General features: G+C 41.7%; 1 protein-coding gene across 13 annotated transcripts in view; it reads left to right on the plus strand.

Moving 5' to 3' along the window:
* Window positions 1-18,144, plus strand: part of PTPRT (protein tyrosine phosphatase receptor type T) — a 1,128,767-nt gene that overhangs the window by 995,706 nt on the left and 114,917 nt on the right. For all 13 annotated transcript variants that reach the window (XM_032295649.1, XM_032295654.1, XM_032295655.1 and 10 more), the window contains one exon: window positions 3,912-4,060. In XM_032295649.1, coding sequence (XP_032151540.1) covers window positions 3,912-4,060 — 149 coding nt within the window. The remainder of the gene's footprint in view (window positions 1-3,911; window positions 4,061-18,144) is intronic.

Below are 18,144 nucleotides of genomic sequence, written 5' to 3' on the forward strand. Positions count from 1 at the left end.
TGCATGATAGAGTGAGACTCAGTCTCAAAAAAAAAAAAAAGATAAATTAAATTACTTGGCTATGGAGATGAATATCAATTTTTCTGTGTTACTGAGAGGGCTTTTTAAAACTTAAATTCAGAATTCTGAAAGAATAGCTATAGATCCCCAAACTGTGGCTTTGGGTTTTATTTTCTTCCACGTATATCCCCTCCATTTCCACTTTGTAGCTGTCTTTGCCAATTGCCAAAACATCTGTCCATACATTAAAATTATTGTGTGACATTATCATCACCATGATCATACAGCGTCAACCATCAGCTAAATACTAAGGATGTAATATATCTGATTTTTACAATTCAGTCAGCTTTCCAATTTTTAAATATGTGTTTTGGGGAGGCTTAGTTTTTCTTTCTGTAATACAGGTGTTCAGAGCTACCAAACATTTCTATAAAATGCCATTTTTCTTAAAAGCAGCAAGGCTTTTTTTATTCTTATTATTTCTTTGAAAACCAATGATCTGTGCCTGAGACAACACTTTCCATATTACTTTACCCTGAATGGAATGAGATTGGTTGAGAGTTCTGCCCCCAAGGAAATATCAAAGCCTCCAACTACTCATTTATAGTTTTAAAGTTAACTCTCTTATCAGATTTCCTTTTATTTCCTGCTGGGACAACGTCAGCAGAGCTCAGATAGAGGCAAAGAATCTGCTATATATCTTTTCAAATTTATGATTAAGAAGGTCACATATACATTTTTAAACACACTTCTTTTTGATAATAAATGAAGAATAAAATTTTGAAATGTCATCAGCTGCAGAATTGCTCATTTTTCTTTCGTTGGCGTTCCCCTGCCCGATTGCCTGACCGATCCAATGCTTTATTTCTTGTTGTATGTCTACCTGGAATTGTTTCACTGGTAAAACAGTGCGCCTGTGGCCAAAGCATTGTAACCAAAAGATGCATTCCTGTTCCTGAGTGCCTTTCTTTCCCCAAGCTAACTTAAAAAAGGAAAATTTAGTGAATGAGGAATTCCATTTTAGGCTGTGCGTTTCTTCAAATTATGGCCATAACAAGGAGTATAAAGAAACTTTTCTTGGCCAAGTGCAGTGGCCCATGCCTGTAATCCTAGCACTCTGGGAGGTCAAGGTGAATGGATTGCCGAAGCTCTGGAGTTCAAGATCACCCTGCACCACATGGTGAAACCCCACCTCTACTAATATACAAAAAATTAGCTGGCCTCGGTGGGGGGCATCTGTAGTCCCAGCTACTTTGGAGGCTGAGGCATGAGGATTGCTTGAGCCTGGGAGGCAGAGGCTGCTGTGAGCCGATTGCACCACTGTACTCCAGCCTAGGTGACGGAGTGGGACACTGTCTCAGAAAAAGGCAACTTTTCTCTTCTTGGTCGGGAATCCTGGATCCAGTTCCCCTCTCCACCTTCCTCTACTGTGCTCTCTGTTTCCAGAGTGTGTTTTGTGTGAAGTCTGTCATAAAGATCACTTGCCACCTCTGGCTTGTTGTTCGATTCAGCTGGAGAGAGCTGCCACAGGGGATCAGAGGAGGGGCGTGAGGTACAGTCAGGGTATTTTTACCTCTGGGTCTCTCCCTGTGAGGTTGTCTGTGACTGGCTGGACCTTTCCAGAGAAAGCCGCTGCTTCTGTTCAGGTTGCCTCCTCTCCATAGCTCTCTTCTTTTGCGCTCTGGTTACTGCGTCCTCTATTTATTCCTCTGGTCCCATCGGTTATAAACAGCTCTCCTGCTGATGTATTATATTGTGATCCCTATACACCTGTCACCTTTTATAAATAAACACTCCTCAAATTGTCCTTGTTTGAGTGTGGCATCTATCGTTCTTCTGTGAAGTCTACATCTAGATCATGAGATTCATGTTTCCAAGAGGATGCTATCAAAATGGAATTTGTTCTACATGAACTCTAAAACACTTCTAAGTTTGGGGCATTGGGGTTTGGGGCTTGTATTTCTTTTCTTTCTTTCTTTCTTTCTTTCTTTTTTCTTTCTTTCTTTTTTTGAGACTGGGTCTCACTCTGTCACCAAGGCTGGAGTTCAGTGGCGTGATCTTGGCTCACTGCAGCCTCTACCTCTGGGCTCAAGTGATCTTCCCATCTTAGCCTGCTGGGTAGCACAGGTACATACCACCACACGTGGCTAATTTTTGTAATTTTTGTAGAGATGGCGTGTCACCATGTTGCCCAGGCTGGTCTCAGTTCCTGGGCTCAAGTGATCTGCCACCTTGGCCTCCCAAAGTGTTGGAATTACAGGCGTGAGCCATGATGCCCAGCCTAAGTTGAAGTTTATCCTTTCCTTTTATACCTCCTGTGGCAGGAAGATTGTTACCTTACCTCTTGAAACTGTCTGTTTCATGATCAGTGGTGCTCAACCTTGGAAAATTATTCCCTGTATTGCACTGGATTTGACCTCTGTGGGACATCTCTTCATTGTGTGTTGAGACAGAAATGACCAAAATTGAATTAAAAGCCTACTCTTGTGAAGGATGGAGCAAGAGACCTGGAGAAATTACTCTCAAGATACTTGGTGTTTAACTGATAGCCTTTCATGTGATAGGACTGTAACAGCCATATTTAGATGCATATGTGTTGGAAAAACTCAGAGGGATTGCGTTGGCATTTTAGAAATATTTGAATAATTCTTACATGCAGGAGGAGTTAGTCATATTTTTGTATCTCTCATGATCTATCTAAGACCTATCCAGTTAAAGTTTAAAGGACATAGATTTTAAATCCATAGAAAAAGAACTTTTTAACTTTTTAGTTTCTCAGTGAGGTGTCAAAGTCTACATCACTTGACAGAATTCAGGGAGAGATGGGATCCCACAGTGGGAATGTTGGGGAGGGAATTTGAACACTGTTTGGATCCACTGGCAATAGTATAAACACAAGAATAGCAGCTGCTAGGTGTCAGGTGTCCACTACGTGCCAGGCACTGTGCTCTGTGTATTTTATGCATTGTCTCATTTAATTCTCACAATCCTGTAAGGTTGATCCTGTTATCTGCCACAGTATACAGAGGAATAGGTCAGGATTTAGATTAAAGAATTGGCCCTGGATCTTGCAGCTAGTTGGCAGGCAGCAGAGGAAAGCTATGAATCCGAGTCTGTCTGACACCAAAGCTGATGGTTTTAAAGTCCAGTTGTTGGTGTCCGAATCACCTGGGGAATTTGGTGGCTATGTAGAATTCTAGGTCCTGTCCTACTTCCATAATCCTGAGCGTGTGTGTGTGTGTGTGTGTGTGTGTGTGTGTTTTACTCTTCAGGTGATTCAAATTTACACCAAAGTTTGAGAAGCAGTGCTCTACACTATTATCATAAATGCCCATCTAGTTCTGAGAGTCTTTTATTCCCATGGGAATAAGTATACATCAGCTCAGCTTAAACTTTCCTTCTTTTGAGCTGTGAAACTAACCTCCACACTCATCCACTTCCAACCACCAGCCCCTGCTTCACTCTACTATTATTTGGTGGGTTTTTGATGAGCTCAGTTCCTGTGAAAGATAAGACTCCCATTTTTAATCTCATTCAGAGCCACAGAGACAGAAAGGCCAGTCTAGCCACTTCCTCCCTCTGAAAGGAGAGTTGGGGAAAGGAATACAAGTCTTGTTGATTTTCTCTGAAAGGAGCGTAGGGGAAGCATTGTACAAGTCTCGTTGATTTCCCGTTTTAGGCTCAAACATAGAACACTGTCAGAGATGAGGCAGCAGCGCGAGTCTCATATTTCTGAGTAAATGAAAACCATTCATGGTTTGTTCTGCCTTGATTCTTTTTCTGGAGAATGAACCAGATTTGGGGGTTGAGGATGAAGATTTGGGGGTTGAAGATGAGCAGTCTGTCTTCCCAATGCTTTAATGGAACTGGCACCATCTGACTGTGATTTTTCCCTTGCACATGTCCCAAAGGAAGCTGGCCAAGAAGCAGAAGGAGACCCAGAGTGGAGCCCAGAGGGAGATGGGGCCTGTGGCCTCTGCTGACAAACCCACCACCAAGCTCAGTGCCAGCCGCAATGATGAAGGCTTCTCTTCTAGTTCTCAGGACGTCAATGGATTCAGTAAGTTGAGCCAACAAAGGGGAAGGGGACATCTGTGGTCCAGCTCAGCCCTAAAACTTCTGCTGTGAGCCCCACACAGTGATCAAGTGCTGCCAGGCATAGGGTCTGGTTGCTTCCCTGAGATGGACTGGGATGAAGGTTCTCCCTGACAAAGACTTGGGGTAGTCCTTCCTAAGGTGAAAAGGAATATTTTTAAAATCTTCCCCAAATCAGATGGAAATGAGAGCAAGTCATCCTAACTCCTTGTGGACATAAATAGAGACAGGTTAAAAATAATAGCAGTAAAAAAGAAAGAGGAGGAGGATGGTTATGTCCTTAAGGAGAAAAATATGCCACACTGCATTGAGTGGCTTAAGATTTTCAAATCTGTGTTTCACATACACCACATAAGGTAGGTGAGTCACAGATTATGACTGTCGCCACTGTGCGTGCTTAGGAAACTGAGGTTCCGAGGAGCAACTTATCCGAAATACAATAGCCGATGAGTTACATATCTAGACTGGAAGCCACGTCCCTCAAATGTCTGGCAGTTCCAAGCCACAGTCAATGTTCCAAGTGTCATTGGTCAAGGCCACCTGAGTCCTTGTGCCGAGTTAATAAAGGATCTCAAGCTATGAGTGGTTAAGATACCAGGGTTAACGCTTATCCTAAGAAAAACTCCAAGACGGCTAACATCTAAGGCTTCCTTGTGGACACACTGGCTTCTGCTCTTACACCATGCTATCAGCCAGTTAGTAGACTAGATTTCCCAACCTCTTCGCCAAATTGGGTAATGCAAATAGTCTAAAAGAATGTGTACATACATAGATGTCCGTCACATACTATGTAAGCTACAAATGGAAGAAAATGCATTTTATAAAAATTATTTAAGATAGGATCAGTTTGGGATGCTAGGGATCTATAAGAGGATAAAGAAAGAAAAAGCTGGGCGCGGTGGCTCATGCCTATAATCCCAGCACTTTGGGAGGCCGAGGTGGGTGGATCACCCAAGGTCAGGAGTTTGAGGCAGCCTGGCCAATGTGGTGAAACCCCGTCTCTTCTAAAAATACAAAAAATTAGCCAGGCATGGTGGCACCTGCCTGTAGTCCCAGCTACCTGGGAAGCTGAGACATGAGAATCACTTCAACCCAGGAGGCAAAGGTTGCTGTGAACCGAGATTGTGCCACTGCACTCTAGCCTGGGCAACACAGAGAGACTCTGTCTTAAAAAAAAAAAAAAAAAAAAAAAAGGCCAGGCATGGTGGCTCATGCCTATAATCCCAGCACATTGGGAGGCCAAGGCAGGCAGATCACAAGGTTAGGAGATCGAGACCATTCTGGCCAACATGGTGAAACCCCGTTTCTACTAATAATGCAAAAATTAGCTGGGTGTGGTGGCATGCATCTGTAATCCCAGATACTAGAGAGGCTGAGGCAGGAGAATTGCTTGAACATGGGAGGCAGAGATTGCAGTGAGCCGAGAGCACACCATTGCACTCCAGCCTAGTGACAGAGCAAGACTCTGTCAAAAAAAGGAGGAAGGGAGGGAAGGAAAGGGAGAGAAATAGAAAGAGAGAGAGAGAGAGAGAGAGAGGGAGGGAGGGTGGGGAAGGGGGAGAGAGGGAAAGAGGAGGGAAGGAGGGAGGAAAGGAAAGAAGGAAGGGAGGGAGGGAGGAAGGGAGAGAGGGAGGGAGGCAAACAAATACTTATTTGCCCCCTTCTATAATGTAGACACTGTCTCTCCTTTCCTCCTCACCCTAATCCTGTAAGATCCTTAGTACTTTTGCAAGATGTGCAAGGCTAAGTGTGTTTGGCCACCCATCCCAGAGCCACACAGCTTGTTTTTAATGCGTCCAGATCTGATAGTAACTTAGACCCATGATTCCTAAGCTCCAGTGCAGCAGAGAACCCACCTGAGGAGGTTTTCAACGCATACAAATCTGAGCCCCACACCTCATCTCCTGAATCAAACTCTCCTGGGGGATGAGAGGTAGGGCCCAGCTGAGGGATATGGATTTTGGAAGTCATTCAGGGAGTTCTTATAGGCACCAAGGTTTAGATTATAGCTCTTGGACAGAGGCAGTAGCTACGCTCAGATACTGATATGCTGTCTTTGGAAAGAGATTCGTTGAAACCTACAAAAATAGTTGAGAAGACAGCAAAGTGAATACTCACATACCCTGTGCCTAATTCACCAATTGCTAACATTTTGCAACATTTGCAGTTTTGCACTTGTCTGTACTCACTCTCTCTCTTTCTCCTGTATCCATTTTTTTTTTTCCAAAATTTTCTGAACCATTTAGAGATAAGTTGCAGGCCTCATGACACTCTGCCCCCAAAGAATTCAGCATGTGTCTCCTAAGAACTAGGGCAGCCCTTCAACATAACCACAATAAAGTATAACCTTAATTCAGTGATCTCACAAACCAGTTCACAGTCAGGTTGCCTCAGTGGCCTCCATATGTTCTCTATTGCTTGTTTGTTTTTTTAATCCAGGATTCAATCAAAGTGCTCACGTTGTATTTGGTTTTCAGGTGTCTATCTTCTTTCATCTAGAACAGCCCTCTCAACTTTATTTTTTCTTTCAGAATATGAACTTTTTTTTTTTTTTGAAATATAGGGCTATCATCCTGCCATGTTCCACAATCCAGATTTGTCTGATTTTTTTTTTGTTTTTATCATGATTACATTCAGGTTAAACATTTTGCCAAAAATGTGACATAGCTGATATGGCATACTTACCTTTCCATCATTTTAATAGACACATAATACCACTCAGTGCATTACTGATCATGGCAAGTTTGAGTTTTTCTTCAGGTTAGATACTGGCTTTTAAAGACAAATCTAATGATGCATACTGATTATAAGCAAATATTTAACATCTGTTTTTCTTAGGGATCAGAGCAAATTTGTGGTTTGCCTAACCATGAAGCCAGTCCTTTTTTTGATTTTCAATCCAGATAAATCACTGAGACTCATACATTTCCTAGAAGTGGGGAAATTGGTTTTGATGTAAACCAGGACAGGTTAGGAGAGGTTGAAAAGAAAATGGGCTTGATTTTTCCTTAAAAGAAGGAACATTCTAGCTACAATTTTGCATCTGTTTGCCAACCTCTGTTGCAAAATTGCAGGTAGCTGGTGGAATCAGTTCTAGTGTTCTATTGTACTGCAGGGAGGCTATAATTAAAAACAGTTTATTATATATTTTCAAATAGCTAGAAGAGTGGATTTTGAATGTTCCGAACACAAAGGAATGATACATTTTGAGGTGATAGATATATTAAATGCCCTGATTATTATACATTATATACATGTATCACACTATACTCCATAAATATATATAATTAATATATGTCAATAATAGAAAAAAGAGAAAGCCTCATCATGAGCTCACTGAGTCTCTGGCTATGCTAAGTTGTCACTCAATGCCCTGCTTTTGGCCCTGGGGCAGAGAAATTCATTTGCAAGTTTATCTGATTGAAAATCCTGGCCAGTGATACCTATTCCTCCTTTTCTTGCCAGTCTTGCCTCTTGTGTACGCTTTTGGCCTCTTGTGAAGGCTTTTTTCCATTTGTAAACGTGCCCCAGGAGGACTCTGAAAACCAAAATGATTATGGCCAAAAATTCATGACAATCACTGTGACTCTGAAATTTTAGAAATTAGTTTTCGATCTTTCTGATCTCAAATGCGAACCTGGTAACACAGGTTTCTTGTGTTTGAAAGGAGAAAGTTATCACTGTTCACTACGGGCCAAAACTTAGACCCTTAAGAAGGAAACACCTAAGACAGAAATAAATTAACTTGCCATAAAGGAAGAGGAGAAATCGCCAATGAAATCTAATTAGACGTTTAAAAGGCCAGGGACAAACTTTCCAAATGATTGAGGTGTGTATGTATGTGTATGCATGTATGTTTTGTATTTACACACACACATAAATACAGAGATGTATAAACCTACACAGTCCTATACATACAAGTCTGCATATATGACTATATACACATTCATTATAATAATAATGCTTTCTAAAAGATTAAAAAATGATTGACTTATTATACTCAGTTATTAGGAAATTTTGCATTTGTCTGAATCACTGAATACTTTACGACTCTCTATGCGTCTGATGTCCTCAGGCTACAGCTGCAAAAACACTCTCAGGATCTTTTGACTGCCCTAGAATGCATCAGGTACCTTTTAAAATGCCCTGTGGAACCATTGGGATGAGATTTGAGGGGGAAAAATGTAAGTAATGCTTACACTGGAGATGAGAAATTGCTTCTGAAATCACCATGATGTATATAGAATTGAATCTATTTTTGTGGCATTAGGAAAGTGACTGGCTTCTGAATCAGTGTCTTTGGGAGGCCCTGAGATTTTTGCAAATGTGGAGGCAGCATTGAGAGAGGTAGGGCACAGAATTGTTGTTACATTGCGAAAGATGACAGAAGAACGTGCCTTGAGCAATTATTTCATTATTGACCAGGTGGGCTGGGCCTTTGCCTAATTCAAATTCTACCTCTCCCTGCATATGTTTATTTTCTGGGGTTTTCTATTTCAAGTGACTGCTAAGTTCTGAGGCATCTATTCAATCAAACTTCCTAATATTGAATAGGAACAATGACCTCCAGGGCTCTAGGGCAGTGGGGCTTTGTCAGATATGGGCTGTTGCTTTGGAGTGCCTTGGCATTCTTGAAAAAGGAGTACTTGTCACATTTCAAGGACAAACAATGTGCATTGTTTTCCATTTAAAGAAACGTTAGCTTTTATTAAGTAATCTGATTTTGATCTTATTGCCCTGTGTACTTGTTATTTTTCTCTGTGATCTTTTGCTCACTGGGATCATTTTCTGGGTCTTTCTTCTGGTGCTTAAATCTTCTTTATCTCTTTTGTTCACATGCCATCTTCTTGTTCATTTTCAGTCCAAACTAAAAAATGCTTCAAAACAAATCCCTGTTGAATTCCTGTGATACGGGGGTGGGTTGTCGGCTTTTCCTATAATGGCATTTGACAGACTCACTTGCCTCCTGGGTACCATTAGTTAACTCTGTCCTTATTTTTATGCTTTCCTTCTATTGAATTATTCTGTGTCTGGTGGGTAAAGTCAATCCTCTAAGGGTCATCAGACAGACACTGGGCCATCTAGCTCTCTGCTTAGTGTGACCTTGGAGGTGAGATTTGATGGTCTTTTTCTCAGTATATGCCTACCCCTGTGCTGTAAGTCATGGGGCACAGTTCGAGGAGAGAAGTAGTTTCAAAGATGAACAAAATGAGATATCGTATCACAAATAATTCATGTTTCTACTTGTAAGCCTTTCATAGTTTACACAGTCCTTCTGCAAAACCCTCCAGCAGTAGTTCCTTCATCTTGTAGGAATAAGATAGCTACTAGGATTTTAATTACTCCCATTCTACAGATAAGGAAACTGAGGTTCAGAGAGCTGTCATGGCCCAATCATACATATATTGCAGAGTCGTAACGAGAATACATTTCTCCTGATAATCAGTTAGAGTCTGTCCATCTCATTCTGCAAAGAATTTGGGGAAATATCCACTAAAAGAATCTACAATTTAAAAAGTAGTGTGAAAAATAAATAATCAGGATCAAGAGAACATGAAGGTCAGGACCAGGATATATTGAAATATCATTGTGTTACTTTAAATTTTAATCTAAAATATGCAGTTTGATAACTTTTAAATTCCACTTTGGCTTTGAGATTTCTAGAAGAAAATACCCAAAGAAGAAGATAACATTTATTGGGCACCTACTATGTGCTAAAACTTGCGCTTTATATAAATTCTACTCTTAAGCTTCCTAGGAATTCTACAATTAGATATTATTCCTATTTTGTGAATGAGAAAATTGAGCTTCAGAGAACTGAAGTAAATAAGCCCAAAGTCATACAAGGAAGAAATAGAAAAGATAGAATTAGAAGCAAATAGGGTTATCTGATGCCTAAACCAGTGTTCCTTCTCCTGCACTCTGAATGGTAGCCCAACATTCACCAGTCTCACTGAGGAAGGTCACTGACAGCTGGGAGAAAGGGAGAGCTTCACTTCCGTACTGATAGGTCAGCCAGCTTTTCTACCATGTGAGCAGAAGCTGTGTCCCGAACAGAGGCCTGGGGCCAGGCACTGGCATGGAGACAAGTAGATTCCCACCAGGTACCAGGTACTATGATAAGCATGCTGAAATATGCAATCTTAGTCATGCTCTCAGCAGCCCTATACCATCCATATGATTATTATCAAATTTGTTTTGCAGTTGAGGAAACTGATGCTCTCAGATATTAAAATATCTTCTTGAAGTCGTATGACAAAGAGATAATGGCCCCTGGACCCCAGAGCAGATATTCTGCTTTCAGAACCAAGCAACTTTATCTTTCCTCTCACCTTTAGCCATCTCTCTACCATGAAGGCGAGTGAAGGAGAGAAAGGAAATCGAGGTTGAAATAGCCTTTCTGGCTGGGAGAACAGCGCTTCTTCCTGGTTCCTCTATTCACTGAAACTCCTGCCTCAGGAAGGCAGCTGCCAAGTGGACATAGTCACAGAAAGGTTCTGCCAGAATCATCCTGCTAGGAGCTTCTTAGGAAAGTGGGACTGCAGACCAGTGGTCCCACCCTTAGGCATTCCAAAGCTAGACCAATCCCTGGGTAGTTATAGAGAGAGATGAGCAAAGAATGGCCCCTGCCCAACAGGAGCTTTCAGGCTGGCAGCAGAGATGAATGGTTCAATAAAGAGCATATTTGTTAAAGGACTTTGTGCAGTGGACGCCTACACAAAGAGCCACAGGACACTTTCCCTGACTTTGTACCTTTCAACGTGACCAAAATATACCTAGCAACAAGCACACAGTAACCTTAAGAGATATTTGCTGCCAACGGGAAAGGATGGACCCTGAAACCTGATGTTCTCCCTATTCTTCACCACATAGACCTCATAAAAGGGTTTCTTTGTGGGCAGGTCAGAGAATGTTCAGGCTTGATACTCCCTTGGCATGGTTCAGCAGAGATGAGGTAGGCAGAAGGAAGTACCAGGCAAAATTTTAGCCAGATTATTTTAGGAACATGTTATATAACTAAAGCACTTCAAATAGAGAAGATGGATCATGGCTTTTAAAATAATGGGGACTGGCTGGGGTGGTGGGAGACTCTTTGGAAAGATTCCCTAACTTTCAGGAAGATGGTGAGCTGGCTGGGAAACGGGTTTCTGGGAAAATTGGCTTGACCCTGATCTTCTCTGGGGAAATTCTTGACTTGATGATGTGTGATGTCAAGGATTGCTATATTTGTTTGGGACTTTCTCTGGGTCAGTGATTTTGCTAGGTGCTGTTCACATCTTATCTCTAATCCTCAGAACAATGCATCCAGTTAGGAATTAGTATCTTGATTTCATAAACGGCATCACTGATGCCCCCAAGCTAAGGGCTGTATTACGCTTTGCTTCCTAGACCCTTCCATGGCTGTTGATCAGTACGCACTGACAGTTGCCCAACTCTGGCCCATTCAGATACTCATTGGGTATTTGCTTGAATATATGAATGAACGAACGAACGAACTGGAATTCACACTAAGATCTTCTAGTTCCAAGCCCAGATCTGGTTCCAACTTTTCTCATAATGTATTCTCTCTTCTGTTAAGCCAAAATCTGTCCTCTGTAACTTCATTCATTCCTGCTTTTGTACACAACCATGTATTAGTCAGCAACCATGTGCTGGCCTTTGTCTGCCCTCTGGTGTCACACAGGGTAATGGAATCAGTGCTTCTCTTGCCTGCAGCACCCACACCCTCCCCAGCTATTTGACTGCAGCTACCTGTGTCACCAGGTCCTTCCCTCAGGCTAAGCAGTCACTGTGTCAGCCATCAGCCCCCCTCAGAATACATTTCTGTTTTTCAATCTGTTCAAAATCTCCTTCGACCTTTCTGTCTCCATTTGGTCCATGCCCACGGAATGAGTGGTTTCCAAGACAACCATGACCCTCTACATTGGGCTGAGTCACTGGGAGTTCAGAGAACTGCCATCATCCTCACTCTGATTCTAAACATGGGTTCAGAATATACCACTCATGTTTTCATTAACCTCTAAATGTTCATCACATTGACTGCCTAATGTAGAGATCATGGTTCCAGCTAAGGCTGCCTCAGCCCAGATAAAGATGACTTTTGGGGCCCAAATGAAAGGCTTTATATTTGGTTTGTTCTGTTTCTTGTTAGGTTTGACCCTGTTTGCCAAGCCTACTGGGATTTATTTAAATTTCTGGTTGTATCAGCCAATCACTTAATCCTCCTTGTCTGGGGCCTTGAAATGTAGTAATTATTACATTCTTAATATTTATGATCCTAGTTACTATCTACAGAGCATTAATTGTATGCCCATTTACATGCTGAGTGTTTTATATGAATTCTTATCTCATTGATATAGTGGGAAAATTAAATAAGTGTTATGATTATACCTGATCATTTAAAGGTGAAGAAACAGGCTTTAAAACAGTAAGGAACTTGCCTAAGGCTTTGTAGCTTTAAATGTCGGAGCTGAAACTCAAACCTAGGTCTGCCTGACAGCCTGAGGCCCATAGCCCAGGTTACGCCTCCATGCTGCCTCCCGTAGATGCTATTATTCCCCTTTTATAGACAAGGAAACTTAAGTCCACAGACATTGAGTCATCTGCTCAAAGCAGTGGTTCTTGAAGCATCTCCAGAACAGCAGCATCAGCATCCCCTGGGAACTTGTTACAAGCAAACTCTGAGGCCCTACCTCAGACCTACTGAACACAAAACTCTAGGGTTAGGGCCAAGTAGTCAGTTTTTAACAAGCCTTCCAGGTGATTCAGAGGCATGTTCCAGTTAGAGTCACTGGCTCAAAGTAATGCCCAAGACTGTCAGACTCTAAACCCTTGTTCTTTATTTGCAAGGCGGTCTTTTATGATAGTCGAGTTATGGGCTCTCTGGGAGAGGAAGGCTCTAGCTTACCTCCCTGGGTAGAAGTACCAAGAGGTTATTGCCGTGAGAGTACTGGACCTGAAGGCTGCTAAAGTCCATTGCTAGTTATAAGGGTCCCCAAATCTGGGGGTCCCTTCTCAACCATATCTTTGAATTTGTCTCCTTTTGTCTGAACAGTGGACAATCTAAGAGTCAGGATGGAAGGAGTGGAAATTTACAAGGAAAAGCAGTGATGAGTCACACAGTGAAATCGAGAGCTCAACAGAGCACTGTGAAAAAAGAACTCAAATAGGCAAAAATCCTGTTTGCAGGAACAATTATATTTTCAGGTTGCTCCAAGATTCAATTGAATCTGGGAGAAGAATGAAAAGTTACAAGCTTGCCCCCTCTAGTTTTATTGAATATCTTACAGGAATTATTGAATATTTTGCAATCATCCACTTCGCCGACAGATTAAGGGACACACTTATTAAGTTCCTGGCAACACGAAGCTGAATGGAATTGTTTTTCCTGAGAAGTGCAAAATGGAAATTTAGGTAGCCTTGAGAAAGTTGACCGATTTTCTATCACAAACACTAAGGAGTTAAGTTTCAGAGAAGAATATTAAACTCAGAAAAAGAGATAATAATTATACATAAGCAAAGTAAGACTAAAAATTACCTTAGATGGTACTGATTCAAACTTCTTATCTCAAAAAAAGGAGATTTGAGTCCCAGAAAGTTTTCCCAGGATCACTCAATGAGTCATAAGTAGAACCAGAGCTAGAATTGGGCCCGTGGCCTTTGATTAGGGACACGACCATTCTGGTTTTAGTCCCAGAGTATCCTTCAAAGGAATGAAGTACCATCAACAACAGTTTGCATTCTATGTAATATTTTTTGTAGACTCCTAATCTGATTTCTGCATAAACAGAACCTTCTCAAATTGAATTATATTTTTCATCCCCTGGTTATGGGAGTAGCTGAGGTGTTCCTTTAAATATTCAATGAATGCTGACTATATGCCAAGCGTTTTAGGGATTGTAAAGATAAATAAGACATGGTCTCTGCCTTCAGTAATATTCCTGTCCTCCTAGAGAAGAATCGCAAGTGGCTTAGTTTCAGTCAATTGATAAGTGATAGAGAAAAAGGCATGTGTACTGTTCTATAAACACTGATCAGAGACCCAGCGAGTGATTAATACTGGCTAAGTGATTTGGAAAATACAACGTAAGATGGATTTTGACTTGAAAAGAGTGTAAGACCAGATGGAAGGGACGAAAGCTTGGAAGTATGAGGTGTGAGGTCTGGTGGACTCAGAGAAGTGGGTTTGAAATCCAGGATACTTGGTGTCAAGAGTGTATGGCCAGAGATGAAGCTGGAATTGTAGCTGGAGCCTCCTTGGAAAGGGCCTCACCTTTGTGTCTCATTTAAATTCACTTTCCAAGAAGGGTAACCTGCCTGGAGATTGGAGAGATCCCAGTGTCAGGTGTCCGTGTGATTTGGGACCCAGCCTCATATGTTCTTTGAGTTGTATAGATCCAGCTTTCCATTGTATGTAAGCAGAGTGCATTTTATCAGCTACAGACCTTCACTGTCATTGTCAGCTGGGCCAACCTTTCCTCAGTACCCTTTCAAAGAGACCTCTGTAAAGTTACAAGGCCAAAGTTGCTTTTTGACAATTTATCCTAGGCCACTACATCTTGAGAAGAAAATAGAATTGTTCCCTACACCTCACAGGTGGTCCTGAATTATAACAGGGCACTTAAAAAGTGCTTGTTAAAGTAATCAGAAATAAAGGAGCGATGTTGAACATGTAAATATATAGTTGCTAGGTAGCAGAATAAACTGAGCTTGGAGACCAATTTTCCCCCTCTCTGCTCAAAACTACAGCCTTGATGAGTTGAAAACATGGATAATAATTCTACTAGCTAACATTTTGAGAGTAATTACTGGACAAAGCGTTTTCTATGCCTCATTTAATATTCTCAATAATTCGATGAGGCATGTTATGGAAACTGAGGCTCAGAGAACTTAAATAACTTGCTCAAGGTTACATCGCTACCAAGAAACTAAGCCCAGGGCTTGAACCTAGGTTCACATAATGGACCGATCAGCAGCACCTCCTTCTGGAAACATTTTCTTTGCTTGACTTTCACTCTCCTTGTTTTTTGCCTTCCTCCTCCGCCGTTTCTTCTCATTCTCCTTTACTGGTTCATACTCTTGTTGCCAACCTCTAATCATTGAAGCATCCCTGGCTTTAACCCTGAAGCTCTTCCTTTCTGCTTATCCTCGCTCTAGGTAGGTGGTGATGATGCCAAATGAGATAGTGAGCACAGGAAGGGGCCAGATTTGAAGCAGAAGAGGGGGCATTTACATCTAGACCAATTAGATTTGAGGTGCTATTGAGTCATGGAAGAGATGCCAGGTTGGCAGTGGGCTCTGCGGGCCTGGAGCTCAGCAGAGGATCCTGTTGTGGAGATATACATGTTCACTACATTTTGTATACAGTGTGATTGAAGACTTTGCCATGAATAGGGAAACTGCGGCCCACAAAGGGGAAACTCATTGCCTAGGATCACTGAGCAAGTTAATGGAAGAACCAGAACTTTGAGCCAAGACTTAACACATAGGAGGGCCTGTAGAAAAGCCGTCAATTAAAGCTCAGGGCATAACATCAAAACAGTGGACTATAAATGGGGCTGTGTGAATGCAGTCCAAGTGCAGAGCATTCTGGAAATGCATCTGGATCCAGGGATGGAACTCAGAATGTGTGAAGGAGTTGATGGATTAGAGGACTCCATCAATATCTACTTAGCCTGGATTGTGACATGATTTCTGTATTCAAAGTAGAATCTTACGACAAGAACCTGAGGTCTGGTTCATATATTAATGGTTGGGAATGGATCTAGGAAAGTCAGTAGAAGAGCCATAGGGTTGACTATCACAAAGATTGAAAAGTTGCACGTGAGGTAGTAGAAGGAAATAGCAAAGGGCCAAGGATGGGCAAAGCCCCTATGGTCAGTGCATTTCCATTTTCATAATTCTCTGGGTTATGAAGTTATGAAATTCTCTGGGTTGCCTCCTACGTACTTTTGAAAAGGGTTTCCATGATGTTTAGTTACTCAGCACTGGCTGACTTTTAGTGGGATGCTGTTAACTAGGTGGAAAGAACTGTCCACCCCACCAGACATCAAATGCATCTCAAATCTACACTTGGTTACAAAATAGGCAGATGTTAAGTGAGCAGAAGATTCCACTAACCAAAATAATAACTATTAGTGGCACAAGAAATGGCAGTTCTACTCTCAAAAAGCCCGTGAAACAGGGAACACAGACAACAGTTATGTGGCTTGGTATGTCCAGTAGAGCTGTGTGCAGAAGCTGCCAGGAGAATGGTGGCTACTGAGGGTCGGGGAGCTGTCATGGTCCATTAATCTGTGATTCATCTCTGTTCAGATGATTTACTTTTCACCTTACCAATCATATGAGTTGATATCCTAATTATAAGGAGACTGAAAATGAAATAAAATTTCAGCTCCCCTTAACAGCAAGGATACATTCAGCAGATATATAACATAGATTAATCTTGATATGTTCCTCTCTCTCACCTCCCACATCAAATTCAACACCAAGTTTTGATGAGTCTACATCTTCAATATATGTAGAATCCATCTATTTTCCTCCATATCCACTACCTCCATCCTTGTCCAAGTCATCATCATCTCTTACCTCAATCAAATCCACAACCCCTAAATAATCCTCATATCCATGCTTGTCATTCTCTAGTCTAATTTTTTAATAACAGCCAGGGAGACCTTTTCAAGGCAAATCTAAGTATGTTGCCCCACTCATCCCTGGGTTAAAACAATTCTTTTGCTTTTGATTGTTCATAAGCTAAAGATCAAAGTCTCCATCCTGACTTCACATACAGGCCTTGTCGTTCTGACCTTCCCCAGGCTCTCTCTTCTCACTTCTCCTTTCTCTGTGAGCTCCAGCAACACCATAATTTTCTCACAGTACTTAAACTTTGTCACACTCCTTCTACCATAGGACCATTAACCGTACTATTGCTAGACATAGCAATGGCATGGTCTAAGGTCCTGTGGTAGAAGGAATGTGGTGGAAGGAGTGTGGGATGGGAGACCTATAGGCCAAATCCAGTGTACTGTGTCTGTTTCTGTAAATAACACTTTATTAGAACACAGCCATGCTTATTCGTTCATGCAATTTCCTATGACTGCTTTTGTAGCACAACAGTAGAGTGGAGTAGTTGCCAGAGACCAGCTAGCCCACGAAGCCTAAAATATTTACTGTCTTGTCTTTTACAGAAATGTTTTCCAACCCCTCATCTAGATCACCAGCTATACCCGCACTCTTCTCCTGATTGATTCCTTTAGACCTCCATTCTTACATTTCTTCCTTTCCTGACCCCTTCTCCCTTTACCAGATTGGATTTCTTTTGTTAGGTGCTATCACAGAATTGTATTCCATCTTTTTTTCTCAGTAATGACTGCAGTTTCCAAATGTGTTTGAGACTTGACCCCTCTGCTAGATGGGAAGCTGAAGAAGGGAGGACCATGTTTTTGTTTGCTACCGTATCCTCAGCAGAGTGTCTGACCCCGCTATTACATGGCAGCCTGGAGAGGGAAGGACCATTTATTTTCTGCTTATTACTGTATCCTCAGCATGTGGCACAGTGTGTGGCACAGAATAGTTACCTGAAACTCTTGTTGACAGATGGGTAGATGAATAGATGGATAAATAGACAAGACTTGTGTATGTAAATCCTATATGCTCAGACAAAACTAAAAGGAATATTTAGAAAGCTTGATGCAACTGACATCACACACTGCTGTCCTGTTTTCAGTATTCAGAATTGAATAAAGGTAGATAAAGAAATCAGAGGATGATGCTTTGCCAGTCAGATGCTATCCGGATCTTAGCCTCTCTCTCACTCCTGCCACCACCCACAGCAGCCAACATTGAAGGGAATTTTGTAAAGCCCTTTTTATGGTTGCTACAAAACTTGAAGCTGCTATTCAAAATATCCTCAAGAAGTCAACCATGTGGGTCTGGGAATCTGATACAATTGGTCCTTCAATAATAGGAATAGGAAGATATTTCAGCTGGTGATTTTCAGACCACATGTAAATATAGGCAGACACTCAGATGGGCTGTCATATGGCCCTC

This window comes from Sapajus apella, unplaced genomic scaffold (genome assembly GCF_009761245.1).
Source record: "Sapajus apella isolate SASKATOON/1434 unplaced genomic scaffold, GSC_monkey_1.0 scaffold33, whole genome shotgun sequence".
NCBI lineage: Eukaryota > Metazoa > Chordata > Mammalia > Primates > Cebidae > Sapajus > Sapajus apella.